Source organism: Sebastes umbrosus, chromosome 17, assembly GCF_015220745.1.
Source record: "Sebastes umbrosus isolate fSebUmb1 chromosome 17, fSebUmb1.pri, whole genome shotgun sequence".
In the NCBI taxonomy this organism is placed as follows: Eukaryota; Metazoa; Chordata; class Actinopteri; order Perciformes; family Sebastidae; genus Sebastes; species Sebastes umbrosus.
Genome location: NC_051285.1, coordinates 11,498,604 through 11,519,993, shown reverse-complemented (window position 1 = coordinate 11,519,993; position 21,390 = coordinate 11,498,604). Strand labels below are relative to the sequence as shown.

Below are 21,390 nucleotides of genomic sequence, written 5' to 3'. Positions count from 1 at the left end.
GCGGCTGTTCAGATGCAACGCAGGGGTTTTCACTTATTTGCTGATTAGACCTCTGCTCAGAGCTGCTGACTATTCAACACCAAACCACCACCATAAAGCTGCATTCAGAGCCGAATTACAGAGGAGAAAGGATTTGCAACCATGTTGCAGGGCTCCGGTTCTGCTCCTTTTTATTATTTCACCATGTTGTACAAACAATAACATACATAATTAATACACCTTAAATGATAGATCAATCCCACCCATTTTGTTAAGTTGGCACAGTGGTTAAGATTAGAGACCCTGCCTTTAAGTGTATGTAAGTGCAGCACTGGTTAATATTATTAATTCCACTGTACTTTTCCTGCTATATGAGCAACTTTGTCTCTCCCTTTATCACTGAAATAAATGGGTAGTGAACTTTGGTGTGATCACATCATAAGTATCATAAAGGTGTGAGCCGTCCTGCCCTAGCAGATGCAACAAAGCTAACAGAAGAGTAAAGGGAGATCAGTCTGTACACACCAACACAGTCCTGAGAGGAGGTCTAATCAGGCAAAACAAGTGAAAACACCTGCATGGGCGCATTGACTTTATGAAGCTCTGTCAGTGAGCCTAAACTATATTCTCATATAGGGAAGAAATCCCATCAGTCAGGTTGAATCAAATCAAACAATCCTGTGCTTTTATTCTGGAAAATAATCATATACATTATGCATTATAATACAAGCTTTCACAATGATTCAAAAAAGTGCAAAATGAGCAAAAGCAGCAAACACCAGTTAAAGGTACTGTGGAAGAGACATATTATAGCCTGACCATTAACAACGTCTGATGTTACAGCGTAGCCTGTGTTAGGTGGATTTCAAATGGATTAAACATGATGAAATGTTAAAACCTTATTTAGACAGTCCAGAGATACAGCAAATACTACAGGAATGTAATGTACCTTTTGTCACTTGATAGAAGAGTGCCAACATCTGACTGTCCAAAAACGTTTTACCATCGAGACGACTATTGTCTAACACTGTTTAACATTTTAAATCTAGATTTTTAACATTTACATATTCACAGTTAACTGAAAAGCTGTCAGTAATTCAAGTAATTAGACTTTATCTGTCTGCCCATCAGAGATTAACCCACATATGGCGGTAAAGTGGCAGTGTTTTCATAACCACTTTTCACAATCTGTTTGAACTGTTAAAGAAAATCAGGCTGGGCAGTTTTAAAGTTAAAATGGTCTGCTGCGAATGTTTTTCTAATTAAATCAAGTCCCCAAATTTAAAATCAATGTCATTTAGTAATCCACAATGTAACTGTGATAGTTCAGCTGGCAATTCTAATTCTACACTACTCTATTTACAGTTCCTACCGAACACTGAGCATTACTCCCCTGTTGGTGTGATATAGCAGCGCAGACAGAAATAAAGCGATAGGCATGCAGCATAATAACAGCTGCAGCAGATTCATTTGACGGAAGAGTTGCAAATTTATCAACTAATTCCAAAGGCAAAATGTTGACAGAAGTAAGGACACATTATCACCATCAACAGCAGCAAAAGTAAAGAATAAATTGGCAAATTAACTCACTTTAGAAAATATCTGCAATTTATGTATCAAAGCTGATAGAGGTGTAAAGATGCATCAATCTGGATCGATGCATATCATCTTCATGATATGCCTTTATTTTGAAATTCCCACGGCACGTCTGTGTCCAGCTTATTCTCATACAACGGTTCGTATGATATCTTACGAAAAAGCAATTCCTTCTTTTTCGTTCGTTTTCCTACGAATGTCCAGCAACACATGTCAATTTCCACTTGTTGCGTGCATACAGTCTTTTCAAAATAAACTTCTGTCTTCACAGGAAACAACGTCCTTAGGTTTTTAGACAACAAAATTACTTAGTTAGGTTCCAGAAAAGATTGTGGTTTGGTTTAAAATAACCCCGGAAGTGGTGTTACTTGAGTACGTAAGTTACGTGACATATAAATCAACATTGACTTTTGGTTTCACACGGGACACGAACGCCTGTCTCCTGGGCGAAAGTCTGGTATTTTTCGACCAGACAAATTAATTTTGTGGGATATACAAATGACAGTGCATTGCTTTTTTGTAAGTATAGCTACGAACAGTGTATGAGAACAGTCTGTATGTGTCACAATCTCTGTCCAAGCTGCACCTCCTTCCTACAGAGCCCAGTAATAAAACTGTCAAATCATATTTTAGTTGCTTTTCGTGAGTTGATATTGTGGCAGACTTTGTGATATCAGCAAATATGTGATAGTTGTCCAGAAAAACAATATAAAATTTGGATGAAACTTGTGATTTACACCCCTAAAAGCTGCTTGACAGCCACTGAATTACAACAATCAGCTACAATGATAGACAATGTAGACGTTGTGTAGTAGTACACTGCGTTTATCCTACATTATGTACTGCAGTACTTTCCCCAGACCCAGGCAGTTCATCTTGAGGATTTACAGAGCGTTGCATCAATAGACCTTTTTCACAGGAAACCTAGCAGGCAACGAACAAGTGGAACTAATAACATTAACGAAGGCTCTGCCCCGTTGAAATCTCCCACTGAGGCACCGTGCACCAGACCAACGCTAAATACAATGCAGATGCTAAATGTCTCCTTATGTGGCTGACTGCTGTACGAAAGAAAGGTAAAGCTATTTTCCATAAACTGACAGTGTTGTACAAAAAGAAGCCACAATAATCGGTGGAGTTGTTTGGCACATGAGCAGTAATGATATGTTTGTAGGCATATGCATGATTTCTGTCATATTTCATAAGAAAATAGAAATGATAACCTTTAAACAAAAGTCCATTCTGTACGTGACTACATGTTCAATCAAAGTCTTCAGTTATAAACCCCAAATCCAAATAATCTACTGCTGGAAAACAGAAAGGAAAAAAAAGTCCCACATATGTGCTTTGCTTTGTTACAGTCTTCTGAGGTCCGTTATGTATTTTATAGTCTTCTGAGGTGAAAGTGACAGTTGTTTGACGAGTAAAATACACAGTTGATGTGCTTCAATCCGATGCTCTCTGCGCAGTCAGATGGTCAGGAAGTTGATGGAGTATGTGAGTCTTTGGGTGCATCCCAAGTCTCTTAATTGCATCCACGTTTCCCTCGCTTGCATCTTTTCCTTGCATCCTTCCCACCACGGATGCTTGGAGAGATGCAAGGAAAAGACGCAATTTAAGAGAATAGGATGCACCCTTTGTGTGTCATCTATGCTCTGTTCTGACTGGCTCTTAGCAGGTCTCTCCCAGAATCCTGTGCAAGTCTTCAGGTAGGACACGCCCTTCTTCTCCACGACTTATATTCCTCACCATCCTGTGATAACACACGTAAACAGATGCATAAAAAGTGACGATTTTAACATTGTATTGACATCTCCAGGTTTTTTTTATTTAAAATTGTGCCTAATCAGCATTTCCGAAACAAGGAGTCTATTTTACCACATTCCCGACAGTTCCTCATGCAGCAGCTGGATGACATCACCGCAGTTAAAGATGATGTCATCAGTACTGGCCATGCTGCTCTCCACCATGACCCTGTACCTGCCCACCACCTGGAACAGAAGAAAGACGAGTAAAACTGCAGGAGAAAGGTGCATTTTGATACTTTTACACATGCACAACAGTATATAAAATCAACTTTCTTTAATGAATATAACTCGTCAGTTTTGTTTGATTGCTGCTCGACTGCCCCGTTAATACAGGTCCATCATTTTTGTGCGGTGAGTGGAAGAACAGTCTTTTGACTTGATTCACAGTGAAAATGTTGTTCTTGAAAGGCTAAACACCAACAAATATGGATTAAAGCTGAATATTTTGTTGGATAAAAACATGCTGTGAATTTTGGAAATGATTACATCTATCTTTTTCAGTAACTTTACAGGACTTTACAATGCTTTGGAGTTATTGGAAATGTTTGGATCACACGAGTGATGAGTCGTAAACAATCAGTGGCAACCAACGACACTTGTTGTGGTCTATAAGTAGCTGGTATAGCTGAAAGGCTTGGTGTTCATAAATTCCCCCATAGACATAACAACAAATATGTGCCATGACTCATAAACTCTCACCAGAGGGGCAGGCTGATCCTCCTCGTCTGAGTCCGATAAGTTGGAGAAGTCTGTGGCAGCACCCCAGTCCTCCAGGCCTTCACAGATCGCCACTGAGTGGGCAGGAACAGGCCAAGCTGCAGGCGACAAGACGGCTGAGACGACTACACACGGTAGCGCTACACTTTTAATCACTAATATTTTATGATCCACTGTGTAAAACATGAGTTTCTCAAACACGGACTAAAATATTAATATTAATTGAAATAATAATACAATAATATTATTGCAAATAATTACAGGGTAACACTTCATTTTACAGGTCCGCAAATTTCATGGTAAGTAGGTAGTAATTAGCAAGCAACTTATTTGAAATTTATTTACCTCAAAATGTATCCAAAATTTCCACAACATTATTTAACAATTATATTCTGCTATTTACCAAAGCAGGTAATAAATAGCCGGTAGTTTCTTTAATACATTACCAGGAAAGTAATTCGAAGTTAATTGCTAGGCATGATTACCAACGCTTTATTCCCAGGTCCATTGTTTACTGGTAGTAAAGTAAATGATAATTAGAATGTAGCTTCTTTGAATAATTGTAGAATTGTAATCTATTTCCCAATCAGCAGTTGATAATTAGCTGGTAATGTATTTTACATATTTCTACCGATATAATTGATTGTACTTAGGCGTATACATTCTTTTACATAGACATAGTGTAGAGGGGCTCAGTTTTGATATTCACTAAGAGTAGGGCTCTAAATTGTCCTAACCTGCCTGTGATAGCGGAATATAATTCTTAAATAATGTTGGGGTAATTTTGGATACATTTTTAGGTAAATATAGGGGTAATTTCAAAGAAATCCCAAATGCGTTACTTGCGAATTATAACCTATTTACCATGAAATTTGCAAACCTGTAAGAATTACTGTAAAGCAAAAAATGTTATGAAGCAATTGTCGTGTGTTCTATTTTTTGCGTAATCTGTCTCAGCGACTCACTGCGTCGAGGCGAGTGAACCACGGGTTCCGAGTGGGCGGGGCTAGTGTGTATTGACTCCTCCCCCCGTAGCCTGTGGGAGTGGCTTGTTGTCGAGGAGCTGTGAGTAACAGGGAGACACGCTGAGCAGCCTCCCACCGACGCTCCGCCCCACGACACACACATCTCTGATGCACTAAACCGCATCACCATGGGAACAAGACACGACCACAACAAACAAACAAAAAAACAAACGAACAACAACAACAACATTCACGGGGTCACAAAACGAGCTCATCCACATTCTGTAAATTAAAACAGCATTCCTTTAAGTTCACAATCACATATATTTCAGCGTCTGATTTCAAAGGATGTTTGAGTTTATAACACAAATATCAATTATATCAGAAATCGCTGCAATATATGGAAATATTACTTTGAGTACACAGTATTCTGCACACATACGAGGCCTTGATTAAACAGCATTTGCAAATAATCCAGTGTTGCTTTAAGTAGTAGATGGGTGGAGTTTGTCCCATATAGTCCAATGTATGGAAAGAAAATTACAGAAAAATATTGTTAAAGTCACTTTGTCTGAATATGTTAAAGCCTACCCATCTGCTAAATAAAGTAGAGACACTTGAATTGCTTACAAATGCTATGAGACCACACCTATATCATGTACACAAATAATTCAAAAAGTAACAAACATTCACAGTATCTCATCCTGCATCTGTTAGTAAGAGTCAAAAATCCCACAAAACAATCTCTGAAAATGATTACTTCATGCTCCGATACTTTACCAGCTGAACTGTGAGTCTTTGTGAGTGTAGCCACTTAAAGGATTTTAGGCTGACATTATTTTATACTGTCAATAAATCTCAGGAAAAGACCAAAGCCAACAATGTGTTAGTCTGTCTCTCAGTGCTTTATGACTTTCTTCCCAAGCCCATTGGTCGCTACTGAAGATGCAAAACATGTCACAAATATGCAGTTTAATTTTTCAAAAAAGGCTCTGTAATTCCCTAAAACAGCTGGGCACTGTAGTTCTTGGCAAATATTTCTCAAATAGGAGGAACAGTGCATTTATTGGGGACTATTTTTCAGCGGCGGATTAATACACATTTGGTGCGCGAGTATTTAGCACTTCCATATTGTGCTACATTTCTATTAATGTGCAAATCTTTGCATCAAGATTTAAAATAAGGTTCTTCTTCACCTGAACTCAGTGCATTTTCGTTTCGCTCGCTCTCTAAAACGAGTAATATACAGTATATTACTCTTCTACTCTTTCAGGAAAGTTTCTATGAGTGATGCACATATTTCAAATGTCAATATCGCATATCGGTCATGTTCATTTAATTGTGGGAAGCCCAAATCGTGATCGTTATTAATATTCAAGTCATTGTACAGCCTTACTCGCTAGTAGGATCAGTTGATTGTTGGTTTTGATCTTTTTTAATTTTCATGACCCCCAAAAAACGATGTGCCAATGTTGATAATTTCCCTACATAATGAAAATGTGAAGCTCAGAAGACTCCGCCATTCATCAAATCTATGACATGCTAGCATGCTATCAGTAAACAGAACATTGGTATCTCCTACAAAAACGCCACAAACACACACATCCCCACCAACACCCTGTTACGCTCCACTATCCTAGAGAACCAGTGCCTTCAATGACTAACGGAAAACCTCTGATAGTGTTCTAACAATTTTCACTGACTTACATTTTGGCAGTTATCTCTTAAGAAGCATTTCACATGTACAGCTAATTTAATCACTGGTGCAGAAATTCAGGTCTTAGCAGTTAACACGCTGCATATAGCGCTCTCCGTGCTGCTGAAATTCAGCGCTATGGAGAGCGTTAAAGCCATCTGCAGAATACCAGTTCTCAAGGGAAATGACAGAGATGCTAATAGATCACATGTACAGTCACTGCAAACACACAAACTCATTTAGTAACTTTAACATCCTGCGTACAGATAATCACAGTGTTTTGTTATAAAAAATAACATGATAGAAACCTTTTCCTTAATGTATCAAGTTTTAAATCAATTTCTGAATTGAGACTGGATTAAAAGTGAGTTGACCCTTTCCCACCACCACAAAACTGACACAGCAACCCCGTTCTCACTCCCAACTCATCAAATACCGCCGATTGGGCAGCGCCAATTGCCGATTTGGCAGCGTCGATTGGGCATTTGAAGCAAATTTTCATAGTGGCCAAACAGCGGTACTGCAACTATGTGTCTGTCAGGTGATGCCATTGGGCCCAAAAATACTTTTTCCCATAGACTTACATTGGGAAAGAGATGCTCGTAAATCAGCGGAGCTTTTTTTTTTTTTTAAGTAAATCAACTTCCTACTACAAACACTTGAATAGCCCTTATTTAAATCATCAGGTCCTAAAAGTTGTAAAAATGCACTAATAGCCGTATCCAGAGTTATTTCTCTTCCTCTGTTCATGTGAATGAGCCCCAGACCGAGGCTGGAGCGAGGGCTAAGAGGCGAGGTTAAAGGAAACGCTCCTGCGCCTGCTCTATGGGCCCAATGGATACGGAAGATCGCCGGATGATCCGGGTACTTTATCACTCGACAGTTGAGCCATTTTGGCTTCATATGCCACTGATCAACTCTCATGAAATGGAATGGAAGGGCGCCCGCCTACGACGCTGTATCCAGTTCTCTTTAAACATCCACGGTTTCAACCAGAAGACCGCAGTTTGTGTCCTGTGTGAAACTAAAGGTAACGTTGACTCATCATGTGTGTCGTTAATCCTGTGAGTCACGTGAGTCACTAGTCACATGAGTCGTTAGTCAGTGAAGTTTCTGTAACCCTAACTAAGTGGTTGTGTTGTCTAAACCTAACTTCCTGTGAAGATGGAAGTTTATTTTGAAAGGACACTATGCACGTAACGAGCGCATATTGACACCTCATCCCTGGTCCTTCCAAAAATAACGCAAGAGGGGTTACCCGTGTGCCAGTCTCTAATGACCAAGTGGCGGTGTTTGACGAGTTGGAAGTGAGAATGTGTTGGACACAGAGGACGAAGGGGAGGTCATGCAGAGAGAATCACCTGTCAGAGAGGTTGTCTGAAAGAGGAAGAGAGGGAGCCTCATCTGAGAAAAGAAGAAGGGACAGACGACACAGACATGTGGCTTAAATTTAGGGAAATCAATTCTACTCCAAGACCTTCATGAGATCATGAATAGTAAAGAGCATCAGCTGACAATGACAGAAGTTAAATAATAGATCTACAGTTCTATATTTCCATATAGGTAACAGGTATTTCAGAGACAGAACATAGAGGCAGTGAATGAATTATTGCTGTAATAGAAACCTTGATGAAGTTTCTGCTGGTTGGTGAGAATTTTTCGTAACTCTGTCAGCCAGGCAACTTTGACCTCCAGTGTGGTAGCCTAGACACACAATCACAAAAACCATAACCACAAGAGAGGGTTTGAGCGAATGACTTACAGACTAAAACATAAAAAAAAAGAGATAGAAAATAGAAAGCAAAAGATGAAATACCTGAACTATGTACACTACTTCTCTGCCACTGTACCAGATTTCAAATTTCTTCACATCTCCTTTCACATTTTCTGTGATTCCCACTGCGCTCATCTACAGAAAGAGAAAACAGTAATTACATTTCACTATCACCTGTTGTCCTAACTGACTGTTCACTGATAACATGCAGTGCAATTCAACAAAAAAAAAGTTTAAGTTTCGTAAAGGGAGGATTTATTGCACGGCTGTTGCATTGGATGTTGTTAATAAAGTGAGTGTTTTGTATATTGTTACTCTGAGGCAGGACTTGAAGCTGTAGAATGGCGTCCTGTCGTGACTGTCCTCGTCCCTGCGCTTGCAGAAGAGCAGTGCGAGGTCGTAGAGGAAGAGGTGTCTCTGCATGGGTTTGAACCGGGCCATCTCCTTCATGCGCACCGCTGCCCTCTTATGGCTGATCCACACGCTGAAGCCTCCCTGCATCACCACCCGGCCCAGCTGGCTGAGGTCACCCTGGGACACACAGACAGACAGACAGGTGGACAGACAGACAGTAACACAGATGAACTGCATCCACAAGTGAGAAATTCATCACACAAAACACATTACACGGACTATATTTATGGTTTAAAATAAGATTTAGCGATGCGATTAAAGACTATACTGCAGTCTATGAGGGATTGCACACAGTTGAGGTTATTTGCAAGCAAATCAGTTTTTTTATTTTGAGGTGTTTATGCAAAACAGCTGTACAAACTCGTATAAATCACATCAAGCAAAACAGTGATAAAGATAAGTTAAGATATACTGTAATATATCTGTCCCCATGTGAAAATTTGTTTTGGACTGTGCACTACATTTCCACAATAAGTTAACAAAAAAAAAAGAAGAATTTCTATCTCCAAATTGGAAAAAAAGTAATATTTGAACTTTTTTCTGATAGTAAATACATTGTTTTCTTATAATTGTCTATTTTCTGAGCACTGACTGAACCACAAAATGCCAAATAAAATTACATTTGAATGTCTTTTAGTACAATGTCAGCACAGTTAATACCATTATTATTTAATTAATACAGAGTTAATTGGAATTTTTCCAAGAGTTTCTTTTATTAGTTCATTTAATGTATGCCTGTGGTAGTAGTTCTTTATTTATTTATGCATGCCTATAATAAAATAAAACAAAAGAGAAGATATATACAATAACATAAATAAATACACACGTGGGTTGAAAAAAAACTTATAAAAGAAACCCACCTAACATTGAAATTAAAAACAGCTGTATTACAATTTACAAACAGACATAAATATTTTTAAAATATCTAAAAGAAAAAACAGAATACTATTTCCAAACAAGAAATGACAGGAAGGAAAAAATAAAACTGATGATTCCACTGCTTTCATACACTGTATCCACCTAATTTATATAATACTGTACTCTGTCAAGAGAAGATGTAAGAGTAAAAAACAAAAATCAATGGTAAAATATGATCATGCAAATTAAATGAGGATTGGACCGTTTCATATTAAAGCATAATGATGTGTTTTGTCCACTCTATCTCATCTATTGATGTGTCCGGTTGGTACCTGGTATCCAGTGATGGCTATCTGATGCATGGAGTCGTTGACAGACTTCAGCAGCTCCAGCATGGAGTCCAGAGCCTGCTGCAGCTCACAGCGGTATCGCTCCTCCGTACAGTGTTTCAACAGCTCCTGAACAAGGACACAGACACAGGATGACAGGTCAGTTTATCTAATCTACTCTGCCTGCATGAATGTATACAAATCAGGTTTCGTCTGGATGAATGGCGTCGGTGTTGTCAGTTTGTGTCCGTGCCTGTTTAAGATCTGTCTTTGTCAGTGTGTACGCTTTGCTGTTGGTATAACTGTCGCCCCTTTGTCCATTCATCAATCTGAATTATGTTTTTCTTAAACAAAACCTATTACAGTGCAGCCTGACCTGACCACATGATCACATGACTCTATGGATGACAAGGTCCGCTGGCCAGTCCACTTTGGTCCAGAGGGAAATAGTGGATGGATTGACGGGATTAGCTAACATGACTATAGACTTGCCGTGCAGATGATATGATTGCCTTAAAGAACTATAGTATCCAGCATTGGGGGATCTATTAGCAGAAATGGAATATAACATCCATAACTATGTTTTCATTAGTGTATAATCACCTGAAACTGAATTGTTGTGTTTTCATTAGCAAAACATACATTTTACATTTTACAATGGTGGAATTACAACTTCTGTGTCCGTCATGTGATGCCATTGGGCCCAAAAAGACTTTTTCCCATGAACTTACACTGGGAAAGAGACGTCTGTACCTCAGCGGATCATTTTTTTTTTAGTTAAATCAACTTCCCCATACGAACATTTGAATAGTCCTTATTTAAATCATTAGGTCCTAAAAGTTGTAAAATGCACTTACAGACGAATCAGTTCCAGAGTTATTTTCCTTCCTCAATTCATGCTCCATTCATGGATTCATGCATGCTATATGCTATATGGACCGGAAGATCCGGGTACTTTTAGACGTACTTTAAAAGTCAAGCTTTCATAGGATTGAAGGGGGCCCCGCCTCCGACGCTGTATCTCTTTATACATCCATGGGTTAAACCAAATACTGGCCAAAACCTTTCACATTTTTACGTTACCTGAATGCCACCGTAGTTCTCCGACACGCTTGTGAAACTACGGTAAGCCACAGAGTGCAAAACTGTAGTACCGCCAGCCGCCAACTGACTTCTGTTGCTTTTAAGCTAGTGTTATTATGGTATGGATGTCCTCTGAGCGAGGTGAACGGCGTTACCACGGTTTAGCACTTGGCGGCTCACGTTACCACAGTCTTGGAAAGGGAGAGTGAGCGGAAGGGTACTCAGTTGGTTGCAATCTGCAACCACACCACTAATTGCCGCCAAATCCTACACACTGTTCCTTGAATTAAAGCTATACACCAGAATTTTGACGTGCAAACTAACTCCGCAGCAAAGATGTAGGGTAAGTGTCTGCTTTGTCTCATCATGACGAAAGTTGCTTTTCAAGAGAAGCAGCAAAATCTTCATCAGGCACCTAAAAACTAAATCTCTTAAACATGCCATTGTGTGAGCTGTTTCTACAGAACTCTCCATCACTGACTGACTCAGATGTACAGAACCTTGAGTAGCAGCTGGTACTTGGTGAGGCGTTGGACTGGTTTCAGGAGGTAAGAGTCCAGACCCAGCTTGTGGTCCAGCTTCTTCTGGCACTCCTGCAGAGAGAGAGAGAGAGAGAGAGAGAGAGAGAGAGAGAGAGAGAGGATTTTAGACCGCTGAACGAACAAGGCGTAATTGGAAAACATGATTGGCGTCCGAAAATAAGAAACACAAAAACATATTACAAGCATATGACTTTCACACCATCAATATGAGACAGTGAGTGGTTAACGTAAGCATGAATCATAAATATATGGTATGTAACTACCTTAAAGAAGGGCGAATCAGAGCACTGTCTCCATAGCAACTCAGAGCGAGGCTTGTTTTGGCAGTAACGCTCATACACCTGGAACTTCTCTTTCTGCACACACAAATGTGCAATAAGATGTGTCATTATGTCATATATCACTTCACGTGATGTTCCAATGTTTCTCCTCATCTTTCCTCACCCGTTGTAGGAAGCAGGCCCCCACACTCTCTGGTGCCTCCAGGCAGCCCTGCAGATCCTGGAGGAAGATCCTAAATGGAGGGGAAATGGAAGGAAATTGGATTTGCATGAAAAGACGAGGAGACAAGGACAACTCTGCGACAGCTTGTGTGTGTGTGTGTGTGTGTGTGTGTGTGTGTGTGTGTGTGTGTGTGTGTGTCTTGCCTGCTGTGGAACTGGTAAATCTCGGGCATGTTGCCAAACAGAACGTCCTTCTGGCTGCGTAGAGCTGACGGAAGAAGATTAGACATAGACGGGTCCTCCATTTCTGCCCTGTAGCCCTGAGGAGAGGAGAGGAGAAATGAAAGGAGAAGAGAGAGGAGAGGAGCAATGAGAAGAGACGAGACGAGAAGAGAAATGAAAGGGGAGAGGAAAAGAGAGGAGAGGAGAAAGGAGAGGACAACAAATAAAAAAAACTAACAGGACCAGAGAACTTGATCGGAGAAAACAGGAAATACATCTATATCTAATAGATCTAAAATAAACTCACCAGAAGGACAGAGAGCAGCTCGTCCACATAGATCCTCTCTGTAGCTATCAGCTCCTTCATTACATGGCTACAAAGAGTGAGAATGGCAGAAAAATAAACAAAAACTGAATGAAAAGCTGAAGAAAAGACTTAATGCCACTGTGCACAAGGGCCATGTGTGACAGGTGAAGGCTGGCGTACCGTGTGACCTGCTCTGGATTGTCTTCTGCCTCTGAATCTGTTTCCGTGGTGGAGCCATACAGACAGCTGCGGTTGCCTTGGAAATCATGCATTACCTCGATCTGACAAAAGAAGACACATGAAGCAAGGATCTCTAGCCTTGGAGCCTTGGACACATTTGTAAGACGAGTTCTGGCGTATTTTAATCAATACCATTATCCTGCTAACATTTGTTAATAACACTAAACACAGGAGGGAGTATATTGCAGGTATTCGGTCATAAACCAAAGTACCACATTATTGGACAAATAAAAATGTTGACCTGATGATGGCTCTATATGACAAAGCATCACTAAAGTCATTAGGATTCATCCTCTAGGGACCATGAATGTCAGCACAACATTTCATGGCAATCCGTGAAACAGTTGGGTAAAAACAGACGCACCTTGCGTTGGCTGTTGTTCCTCCTCGCAGCTCTTTTGCCAGGCAGCAGGTCAAAGGAGAACTTGGAGTTCAGGACGTTAAAGTCTACACCTGTGGAGAGAATCGCAGATACACACAAATTTAACCGGTGATGAGAGAGCGTAGAGGAATTGCAGACTAAAGACTTTTGTGAGGTCACAGTGACCTCTGACCTTGGAGTCCAAGTGGACGTTTATGCCAAATTGATGCCAAAAATTCCCTCCAGGCATTCCTGAGCGGGAGTCGTACCATGTTTCGGGGAGAAGAGGGGTGACTTGCAGCCCTTCGTGGTCTGGTCAGGTTCAGGCCTGGGGGCCACCAGCTGAATCGGTCTGACTTGTACATCCGCCAACTTCCTCAGACACTGCTCTCTGTTTCTGATCATACACTGCACCGCGTTCAGTTTCTCTGTTACCATGGCAATCTGGGACTAGAAAGAAACAAGGTGTAGGTTGAGGCGATCATCTTGTGTGTTTGTGTTCTTCGGTAGCGATGGGATTACCTGCAGCAGTGGGGTGAGTATGGCTTCAAACTCCAGGCTCACGATGTCCTGGCTGTTTTTCAGTGCTGACGGCGCCCTCTCCTGGTGGAAGCTCAGGTACTGCAGCGCCTCCTGAGCTCCCTCTCTGGTTTGGAACTTGTCCACCATCTGACTCGCCAGAAGATAGGCGCCCTCGTCACACCACCGAAGGGCCTGCACACACACACACATAAATATAGGACACAACACAAGAATACACACGTTTTAAGTCATATTACACATATTTTTTAATGTGATCAAAACAAAGAACAAAGAAAAGATTCACATGTGGATATTTAACAATCGTCCTTTTCAGATTTTGGAACCCTTTCACAAACAAAACAATAACTGTCTTTCAGGAGGACAGATATGGAGGACGGAACCTGCCACAATCAAAAATAAATGAATAAATAGATAAATGACTCGATAAATAAATGTCATTATATGTAGCAAAAATAATATAAAAAATAAATGTAGCCATTAATTAATTGATAAAATGTGACATAAATTTATATTTCTGTTTTAATTTGCTTCTTTATTTATTTTTTATTTGTTTATTATGTTTGCACTTATTTTTTATGTATTTTATATTTATTTTTATTTTAATTTGTTTGTATTTATTTATGTATTTGTGCATAGATTAAAAAAAAGAATGCAAAAATAAATAAATCCATTTAAAAAAATAATAAAAATAAATACATACATAAATAAAAGGGAAAATTAAACAGAAGAGTAAATAAAGAAGGGGATTAATACAAAGAAAAAATAAATAAAGACGCAAATTAAAACAGACATCAATTTATGTCACATTTTATTAATTAATTAATGGCTACATTTTTTATTTTGGCAAGCTTACAATTGTAGTTTGTGCTGAAACTTGCATGATAAATAGAGGGAGCAGAACATGCACAGACAAAAAAAACGCAGTAAAACAAAAAATACACAACAATGAATACTTTTTTAAATGTTTTTTTTTTTGCTGCAGTAATTCAGAGTTTGCATGTGTATGTCTTTGACTTTGTGTGTCATGTCGGTATTTTTACCCCTTCAAGGCGGAGCAGCAGGTCTCGTGCTCGGATGAGCGAGGCCCGTTTGGTGCGTATGGCACTGGTGATGATGTCGCAGTGATGTCGCAGCTCGTTGCAGCGCTGGACGATGAGCGCCAGGGCGTAATGGTGGTTGGCGGCCATCTGGTGGCCGTGCAGGATCACCACCTGGGCACGAGCCATCTCCTCCTGAGCCACAAACACACACAAGTAAAGGTTTGAGGGGATTTCCATTTGGGTTTCATGTTACCACACATCCAAAAGTTGTTGTTTCTTGATGCAAGAAGACAATTATGGTTTAGAGAAAACTAACATAATAAGCCCTAAACACTGTGTGCCATTGGACTTTATAAGGAACCAGGTAAATACCTGTACAACAATAAATCTGTAGGGGGAGCTGTTCTTCCACTGCAAACCAACCAGAGTTACTAGCAGTGACCAGTGGGCAACCTCCGGTTCTGAAAAGTGAAGCCAATGCTGAAGTGCCTTAAACCTGCATTCTTTCTAATAGCCAGCAGGGGGCGACTCCTCTGGTTGCAAAAAGAAGTCTGATTGTATAGAAGTCTATGAGAAAATGAGCCTACTTCTCACTTGATTTATTACCTCAGTAAACATTGTAAACATGAGTTTATGGTCTCAATAATGGTCTCTCCTCAGTAAAAAGTACAATAAAAAAAATCCCTGTTAAGAAAAAACACAAGAAGCAAAGTCGGGAAGCAATGAGCTTCATAAAACCTGGTCTTCATTTTGAGAACCAGTAACAGGACCAATAGTACGAGATTGATTTTATCCATATTATATTATATTATGTTATCACAATTCAACTGATGTTTAAAATGCTGTAACACCTATAATTTAAATGTCTCTCCACTATCTGACAAACTGACCTCTGACCTTCATCAGACACAAAACCTTATTGTTATTAGAGCATTTTGTTCTGCTCGGCCACTTCCTTCAAACCACATCTCAAACTGTAATTGTGTGCATGTTGTGTGACTTTGTTTGTGACCTTAGCGTGTTTGTCCAGCATCTCCAGGTCCATCAGCAGCTGTTCTGTCTGAACCACCGTGGTTCCCGCAGAGGCAATGTCCATCTCCTGGCCGTTGATCATCAACAACACCTCCTCCATCTACACACACACGCAGCGTTAATCATCACGGCAGTGTAACATAGACTCACTCAGGGCTCATATAACAGACACCAATCATCCCACCTGCTGGAAACTCAGTTCATAGTGCAGCAGCTGGAGGTACTGCTGCAGCTTCAGGTGGTGTTTCTCAAAGAAGCCATCAAACGCCTCCTCCATGTCTCGGAGCTGAGTCAGGAGCCTGAAACACACACAGACAAGCAATACAGGTTAAATAAGATGTTAGCGTCAAGCTGAGAATATGTCTCCTATGATGTCTGAACTCTCATCCTGTATTGCACATATTCACTGATGACCTTTGAACAGTATCCATGTCTGATTTCAGGTCCCTCTCCTCATCTATATCCCTCTTAGAGGCCTTGACGGTCTCCAGGTTCGACAGCAGCAGCCGTCCTTCTTTGAGCACGTTCCTGATATCGTCCTGAAACAGACAGACGGAGAAATCAAATACAAAAAACTCCCAGACACGTAGATAGAGAGAGAGCGAGGAAGGAAAGAGATCAAAAAAACCTTCATCTGTCGGTATCGATGTGTGTGTGAGTGCAGCAGGAACTCGATGGCATTGGCTTCATCTGGAAGTTCGGTCTCAGACAGCTCTGATCCAAAACCCTGCAGCAGCTGGGCGATCTCCTTCACCGTCACTGCAAAGGTCTCAATGGCCTGCACACACACACACATTTCTAATTCAAGTGGGTTTGTCAAATCAAACACAAGAACAAAAATAAGGCCTGTAAGAACGGCTCATTTATTGTGGTTTATTTTTAGTTGCAAGTGTGCAGCTTGTGCAAACATATCTAGCTTTAACTTCTTCATATTCAGCGGCAACTTGCCGAGCTCTGCATCAGAAGTGTGTTTACCGTGCGGAGGACGATCCAGTCGCTTTGGCAGTACTCCACTTTAGCAGTGAAGTCTGACGTCAGGTGGTTTTCGTCGATGTAGCGCAGCAGGTCACCAACTGAACGCAGCATCACCACCTGAAAACACAGAACCACGAGGCGTGCAGTGAAACAACATATTGTTTCAACTTGTTTGTTTGGCAGCATGTAGTAAGAAGACAGGACGATTGTGTGTAGTATAGAGCAGTGGTTCCCAACCTATTTTCCTTGAAGCCCCCCTTACTTGTATCTAAGAATTATTTTGTAATGACTTAATTAATAACTAATTAATTTACTATAATAGCGTTAGAGCCTAAATATTTTTTTTGTTATTGTGGTTAAATAAATGTAATGTTTGGTGCTGGTAGATTGCTGCTAGACTGTCCCGTTAAAGGGACTCTATGTAAGAATCAGGAATTGCTTGTTAACAGTGACACCTGTGGCTGATAAATCAACGACAGTCAACGTGGAGTTTGTGTTGGAGTCTGAGTTGTGGTGGGGGCTAGTCGTTTAGCGTTTATCGGACACCATTTCTAACCGAACGTTAGCTATGGTTGCACACTGTTAGTCCTGAAGAGGAGCTGAAATAAAGGCACTTGCGAGAGCGCATGATGTCACATCCGCTGGGTTTTCTCCGAAAAAAATTGGCCTGCGTTCTTCACATAAAAAGCAGTCTACAAGCTGATAGAGGAAACCCAGAAAGTCATGGAAGATCTCATTTTTTAGGTTAGGTTACAACCTGTTCACACAAACATTTAAACGTGTAAAAACGTACATACCTTCCCTTTAATAAAGGTGGAGGCCTCCCTTTGTGTGCGGCAAGTGGGATAGCAAACTGTTTTTTACCACAGTGAAAATGTTGTTTTTGAAAGGCTAAACGCCAACAAATATGGATTGAAACAGAATATTTCATTAGATTTTGCTACTGAGTAGTAGAAGAATATATCTTTTTAAATGGTTTTATACGCAGACTTATGAACGTATAAATTATCCAGCAAGTGTGTTATTATAATTTACAAATCTAATTTGGACAACCTCAGAGCAGACAAATGCTGGCAAACCCCCTTTGGTGACCCGGATCCCAGGTAGGGAACCACTGGTATAGAGCAGAGAAAGGATTGTGCCGCTTCGGATTAGAAAAATAAATTTCTATACGTTTTATAGATAAAACATATTGTCTTCCATCCCTCTATCCTCAGTTTTTAACCCCCTCTCACCGGCATCTTTAACAGGAAGTCATCTTGGCTGAAGCGGAAGCCCAGGTCAGTGCTTGATGACGGACTGGGGGCAGAGCTTAACAAGCCGGAGGGGCGGAGCACCAACACCAAATGCAGATTTCCTGGAAATGAGGTCTGAAAGAGGAAGAATTGCATTATGTCATTTGTTCATTTATCTTTGTGATATTATTAGATAATTAGATGCAAGTAAATACAAAGGATGAAAGGAGAAAAAATGCAAATGTAAATCAGTCTCAGACAACAATTTAAACTCTGAATATTTAGGACAGAGGACCACTGTGATACAGTATAACATGCATTTATTTGGGGGGAATTATTCACGCCAGCCTATTGAACTGACTTTTGTGGATTTATCCTCCACCACATCCTTCGGATCAGGGCAGAGGAGCACTGGATGAGAGGAGTCGGACAGTCAGTCAGAAGTGTTGGCAGCTTAATGTTTAGTCTAGCAGTCTAGCAGAGCTCAACACAGCATCAGCATCCCTCTCTGTGTCAATCTGGGAAGTCTGTCGGAGTCTGGAGCACGTCAGCAGGTCTTACGGTCAACTCCTCCGCCTGAATCTGCTGCTTCGTCACTCTTCTTCGCAGTAAACTGCTTTGCATGCCCTCACTTTTCCTTCTCTGAGCTGTCAGTAATTTCTATTAACACAATTTGTCTCTTTTGTGTCTGTCTTCATGGGTGTTTCCTTGCAGCAGATAATTTATCTGATAAACATTTAGATGCAGCAAACAATTGCTGAAATACACTGCTGTGTTTGCTTTGAAAAATCAAATCTGTATTGAGCCCTGTGGCACACAGATTAAAAGCCAGTGTTGTCTTATTACTTTCCAGTTGTGTCCAGTTCTACCACAACATTGATGACCACTGAGCAGAGCACTAACCAAGTGATCTACCAATTGCGATGACTCTTCTCTCACCTGCTCGCCATCTTGTACCGTCATCTCTCCTCCTCATCATCATCATCAACAAGCATTGTTTATTCAGGGAAAATTAACTGAGCATTAAGCTCTGTTTTACAGCAATGCCCTGAAACCAGATTCATATGGGCTACACGAATATACAATATATAAGAAGATGTACTACTACAACAACAACAACAGAAATAACAACCATGTCTGTGAGTTAACCAAAGCACGAACACTGTACAACAACCATATCATCAAGCAAACACTTAAATTGGTCTACTGGCACATCTCTGTCTAATTTCAAAACCTTTTGTGATTTGTTCCATTTATTTGGTACAAAAATTAATAATAATTTGCCAATCTCAGTATTGATCGGAGGAGTTTCAAGGGTTAAAAGAAGTTCCTGTGAGCATGTGTGATGATTTGAGTTTTAAAAGAGAAGTGAGGTAGAAGGGTAACTTGCTGCCTTATAAACAAAAAGGAGACAGTGTTTTTCCCTTCTATCACTATAGTGGGGCAGCTAAACTGAAATATTCATAACAATTGTGCATTTTGCGATAAAAGCAAACAAATTTGTCACAGATGTAGGTTTACATGTTATGAAATGATATAGATATCGGGGCGCTGCATATTTGTCAAATGTGTTAGCTTTTATTGCAAAATGCACAACTGTTGTGCTTAACTGCACCGCTACTACCAACTAGTTCCATCACTCCTCTCCCCTAAAACACCTGATCTGTCCACCCCATATTTTCTCACCAGTGTTTGCACAGATCCAATAGCCTGAGGAATTATTAATCACGAGGAAGACTTTTACACTTCATATGAGCCTCTTCCTCTCTCACCTTGTAGTAGACCTGCAACTATAGACGTTTAAACTGCTGACCTTAGCCCAAATACACTCAGCTTTCTCTCCTTTTTGTACAAAAGTCATCCTAGTCGTCAATATGAACCAACTCAATATATACAAAAAAATATAAAAGAAGAAAACTCTAAAAGATGACCCTAATCAAGTCCTCCACTGTCATTTTGTTTTTGGCAACAACTCGGTACCAATACTACCATCACAGATATGCGATGTAGAAATACTGGTTCTGCACAACATGAGGCCACAATAAACTGAGCTTCAAGGACAACATTTGAACACTTTTGAGCTGTGGTTTAACATAAAGTAAATGCATGTTTCATCCTTATAGGCAGTGCATATCAAAGGAATTAGTAAAGAGATGATGCCTGACTTTAGCTGAAGCTGTGAGAACATGCTCCAGTTGTACGAAACATACAGTGGAACGTTTTTTTAGACAACATGCACTACATATTAAACCAAAAAAATTGACTTTTACTCATAGTTTACACCCTGTTTTTACAGAGATCGATGTCATTGAATGATTGCATTTCACACAACTGCATTTAGATTGTGGGCACCTGGTAGTAGACCTGCAGGGAAAGTGTATCCAGCTTTGTTCACGTGTGTTATAATAATCACAACTAGATGTTTAAACTGCTGACCTCAGACCAATACACTCAGCTTTCTCTCCCTTTTGTACAAAAGTCATCCTATAGTCGTCAATATGAACCAACTCAACATATACAGTAGCAGCCTGTGATCAATGTTATTGAATGATTGCATTTCACACCACTTTAGATTGTGGGCATCACACATATCCACCTATATCTGTTACATAAAGCTGATGCACACAACTTGAAAACACTCCAGACTGCAGTGCCAAAGCTGATACACACACTCTTGCTGTTCTGTGCCTGCAGTTGCAGTCCAAACCCACACACACACACACACACACACACACAAAGCACGTTTTGTCATTGTCCTGTCCTTACACAGACTCTCAACATTTAACTACCATCTGAATCTGATGCACCAAGATGCATTATAAATCTCTAATGCATGTTTGGTCAGTACACTGAGATCCCATCCCAGCCTGTGTGTCGCAGTATACTGAACTGTATGTCTCTCTGCTGCAGTATCCTCCTCACATGCAGCCTCCCACCTCCTCCTCCACCCTCCCGGAGCAGCTTACCGCGGCCCGGCGCAGGCGTGGGAACCCCCGCAGCGGGTTGTTGGACTCGGCCATGGCTCCCAGCTTCTTCCCGGTTCCCCCTGTTCTCCCTCGGCCAGGTGGGAAGTCTGCAGCGGGACGTGGGGTGTCGGGAGCGAGCAGCAGCAGCAGCAGCAGCGTAGATGGAAACTGAAACCTCCACTGCAGTGTCCTCCTCTCAGTGAGCTGCGCACCTCAGCAGCTCTGGACCAGGATGGAGGATGGAGGGGTGTGTTATACCTACCTG

The 21,390-nt window shown here is 40.6% G+C and overlaps 1 protein-coding gene across 2 annotated transcripts; it reads right to left on the bottom strand.

Moving 5' to 3' along the window:
- Nucleotides 1–2,926: 2,926 nt before the first annotated feature.
- On the bottom strand, nt 2,927–21,390 carry LOC119475338 (proto-oncogene DBL). 2 transcript variants are annotated; one of them, XM_037747933.1, is made up of 26 exons: nt 21,126–21,390; nt 18,160–18,294; nt 16,925–17,041; nt 16,578–16,727; nt 16,364–16,488; nt 16,134–16,248; nt 15,930–16,049; nt 14,918–15,109; nt 13,857–14,048; nt 13,604–13,784; nt 13,338–13,426; nt 12,914–13,014; nt 12,734–12,800; nt 12,409–12,524; nt 12,206–12,275; nt 12,025–12,117; nt 11,720–11,812; nt 10,140–10,265; nt 8,851–9,066; nt 8,578–8,670; nt 8,387–8,465; nt 8,123–8,165; nt 5,066–5,238; nt 4,083–4,198; nt 3,454–3,566; nt 2,927–3,328 (listed from the first exon to the last, which is right to left on the bottom strand). In XM_037747933.1, exons 1-26 carry the CDS (start codon nt 21,177–21,179, stop codon nt 3,247–3,249), a joined length of 3,051 nt encoding a protein of 1,016 aa, XP_037603861.1. In that variant the 5' UTR covers nt 21,180–21,390; the 3' UTR covers nt 2,927–3,246. The 2 variants fall into 2 exon arrangements, with proteins under 2 accessions (XP_037603861.1, XP_037603862.1); XM_037747934.1 differs by having other exon boundaries at nt 5,066–5,163.

Excerpts from the sequence above, each read along its gene's own strand:
- LOC119475338 (XM_037747933.1), bottom strand. The coding sequence starts at position 21,179 with ATGGCCGAGTCCAACAACCCGCTGCGGGGGTTCCCACGCCTGCGCCGG. Across the intron at positions 11,813-12,024 it reads CTGATTCGCCCTTCTTTAAG|GAGTGCCAGAAGAAGCTGGA; the intron begins GTAGTTACATAC and ends CTCTCTCTGCAG. Across the intron at positions 8,466-8,577 it reads AAGTAGTGTACATAGTTCAG|GCTACCACACTGGAGGTCAA; the intron begins GTATTTCATCTT and ends TTGTGTGTCTAG.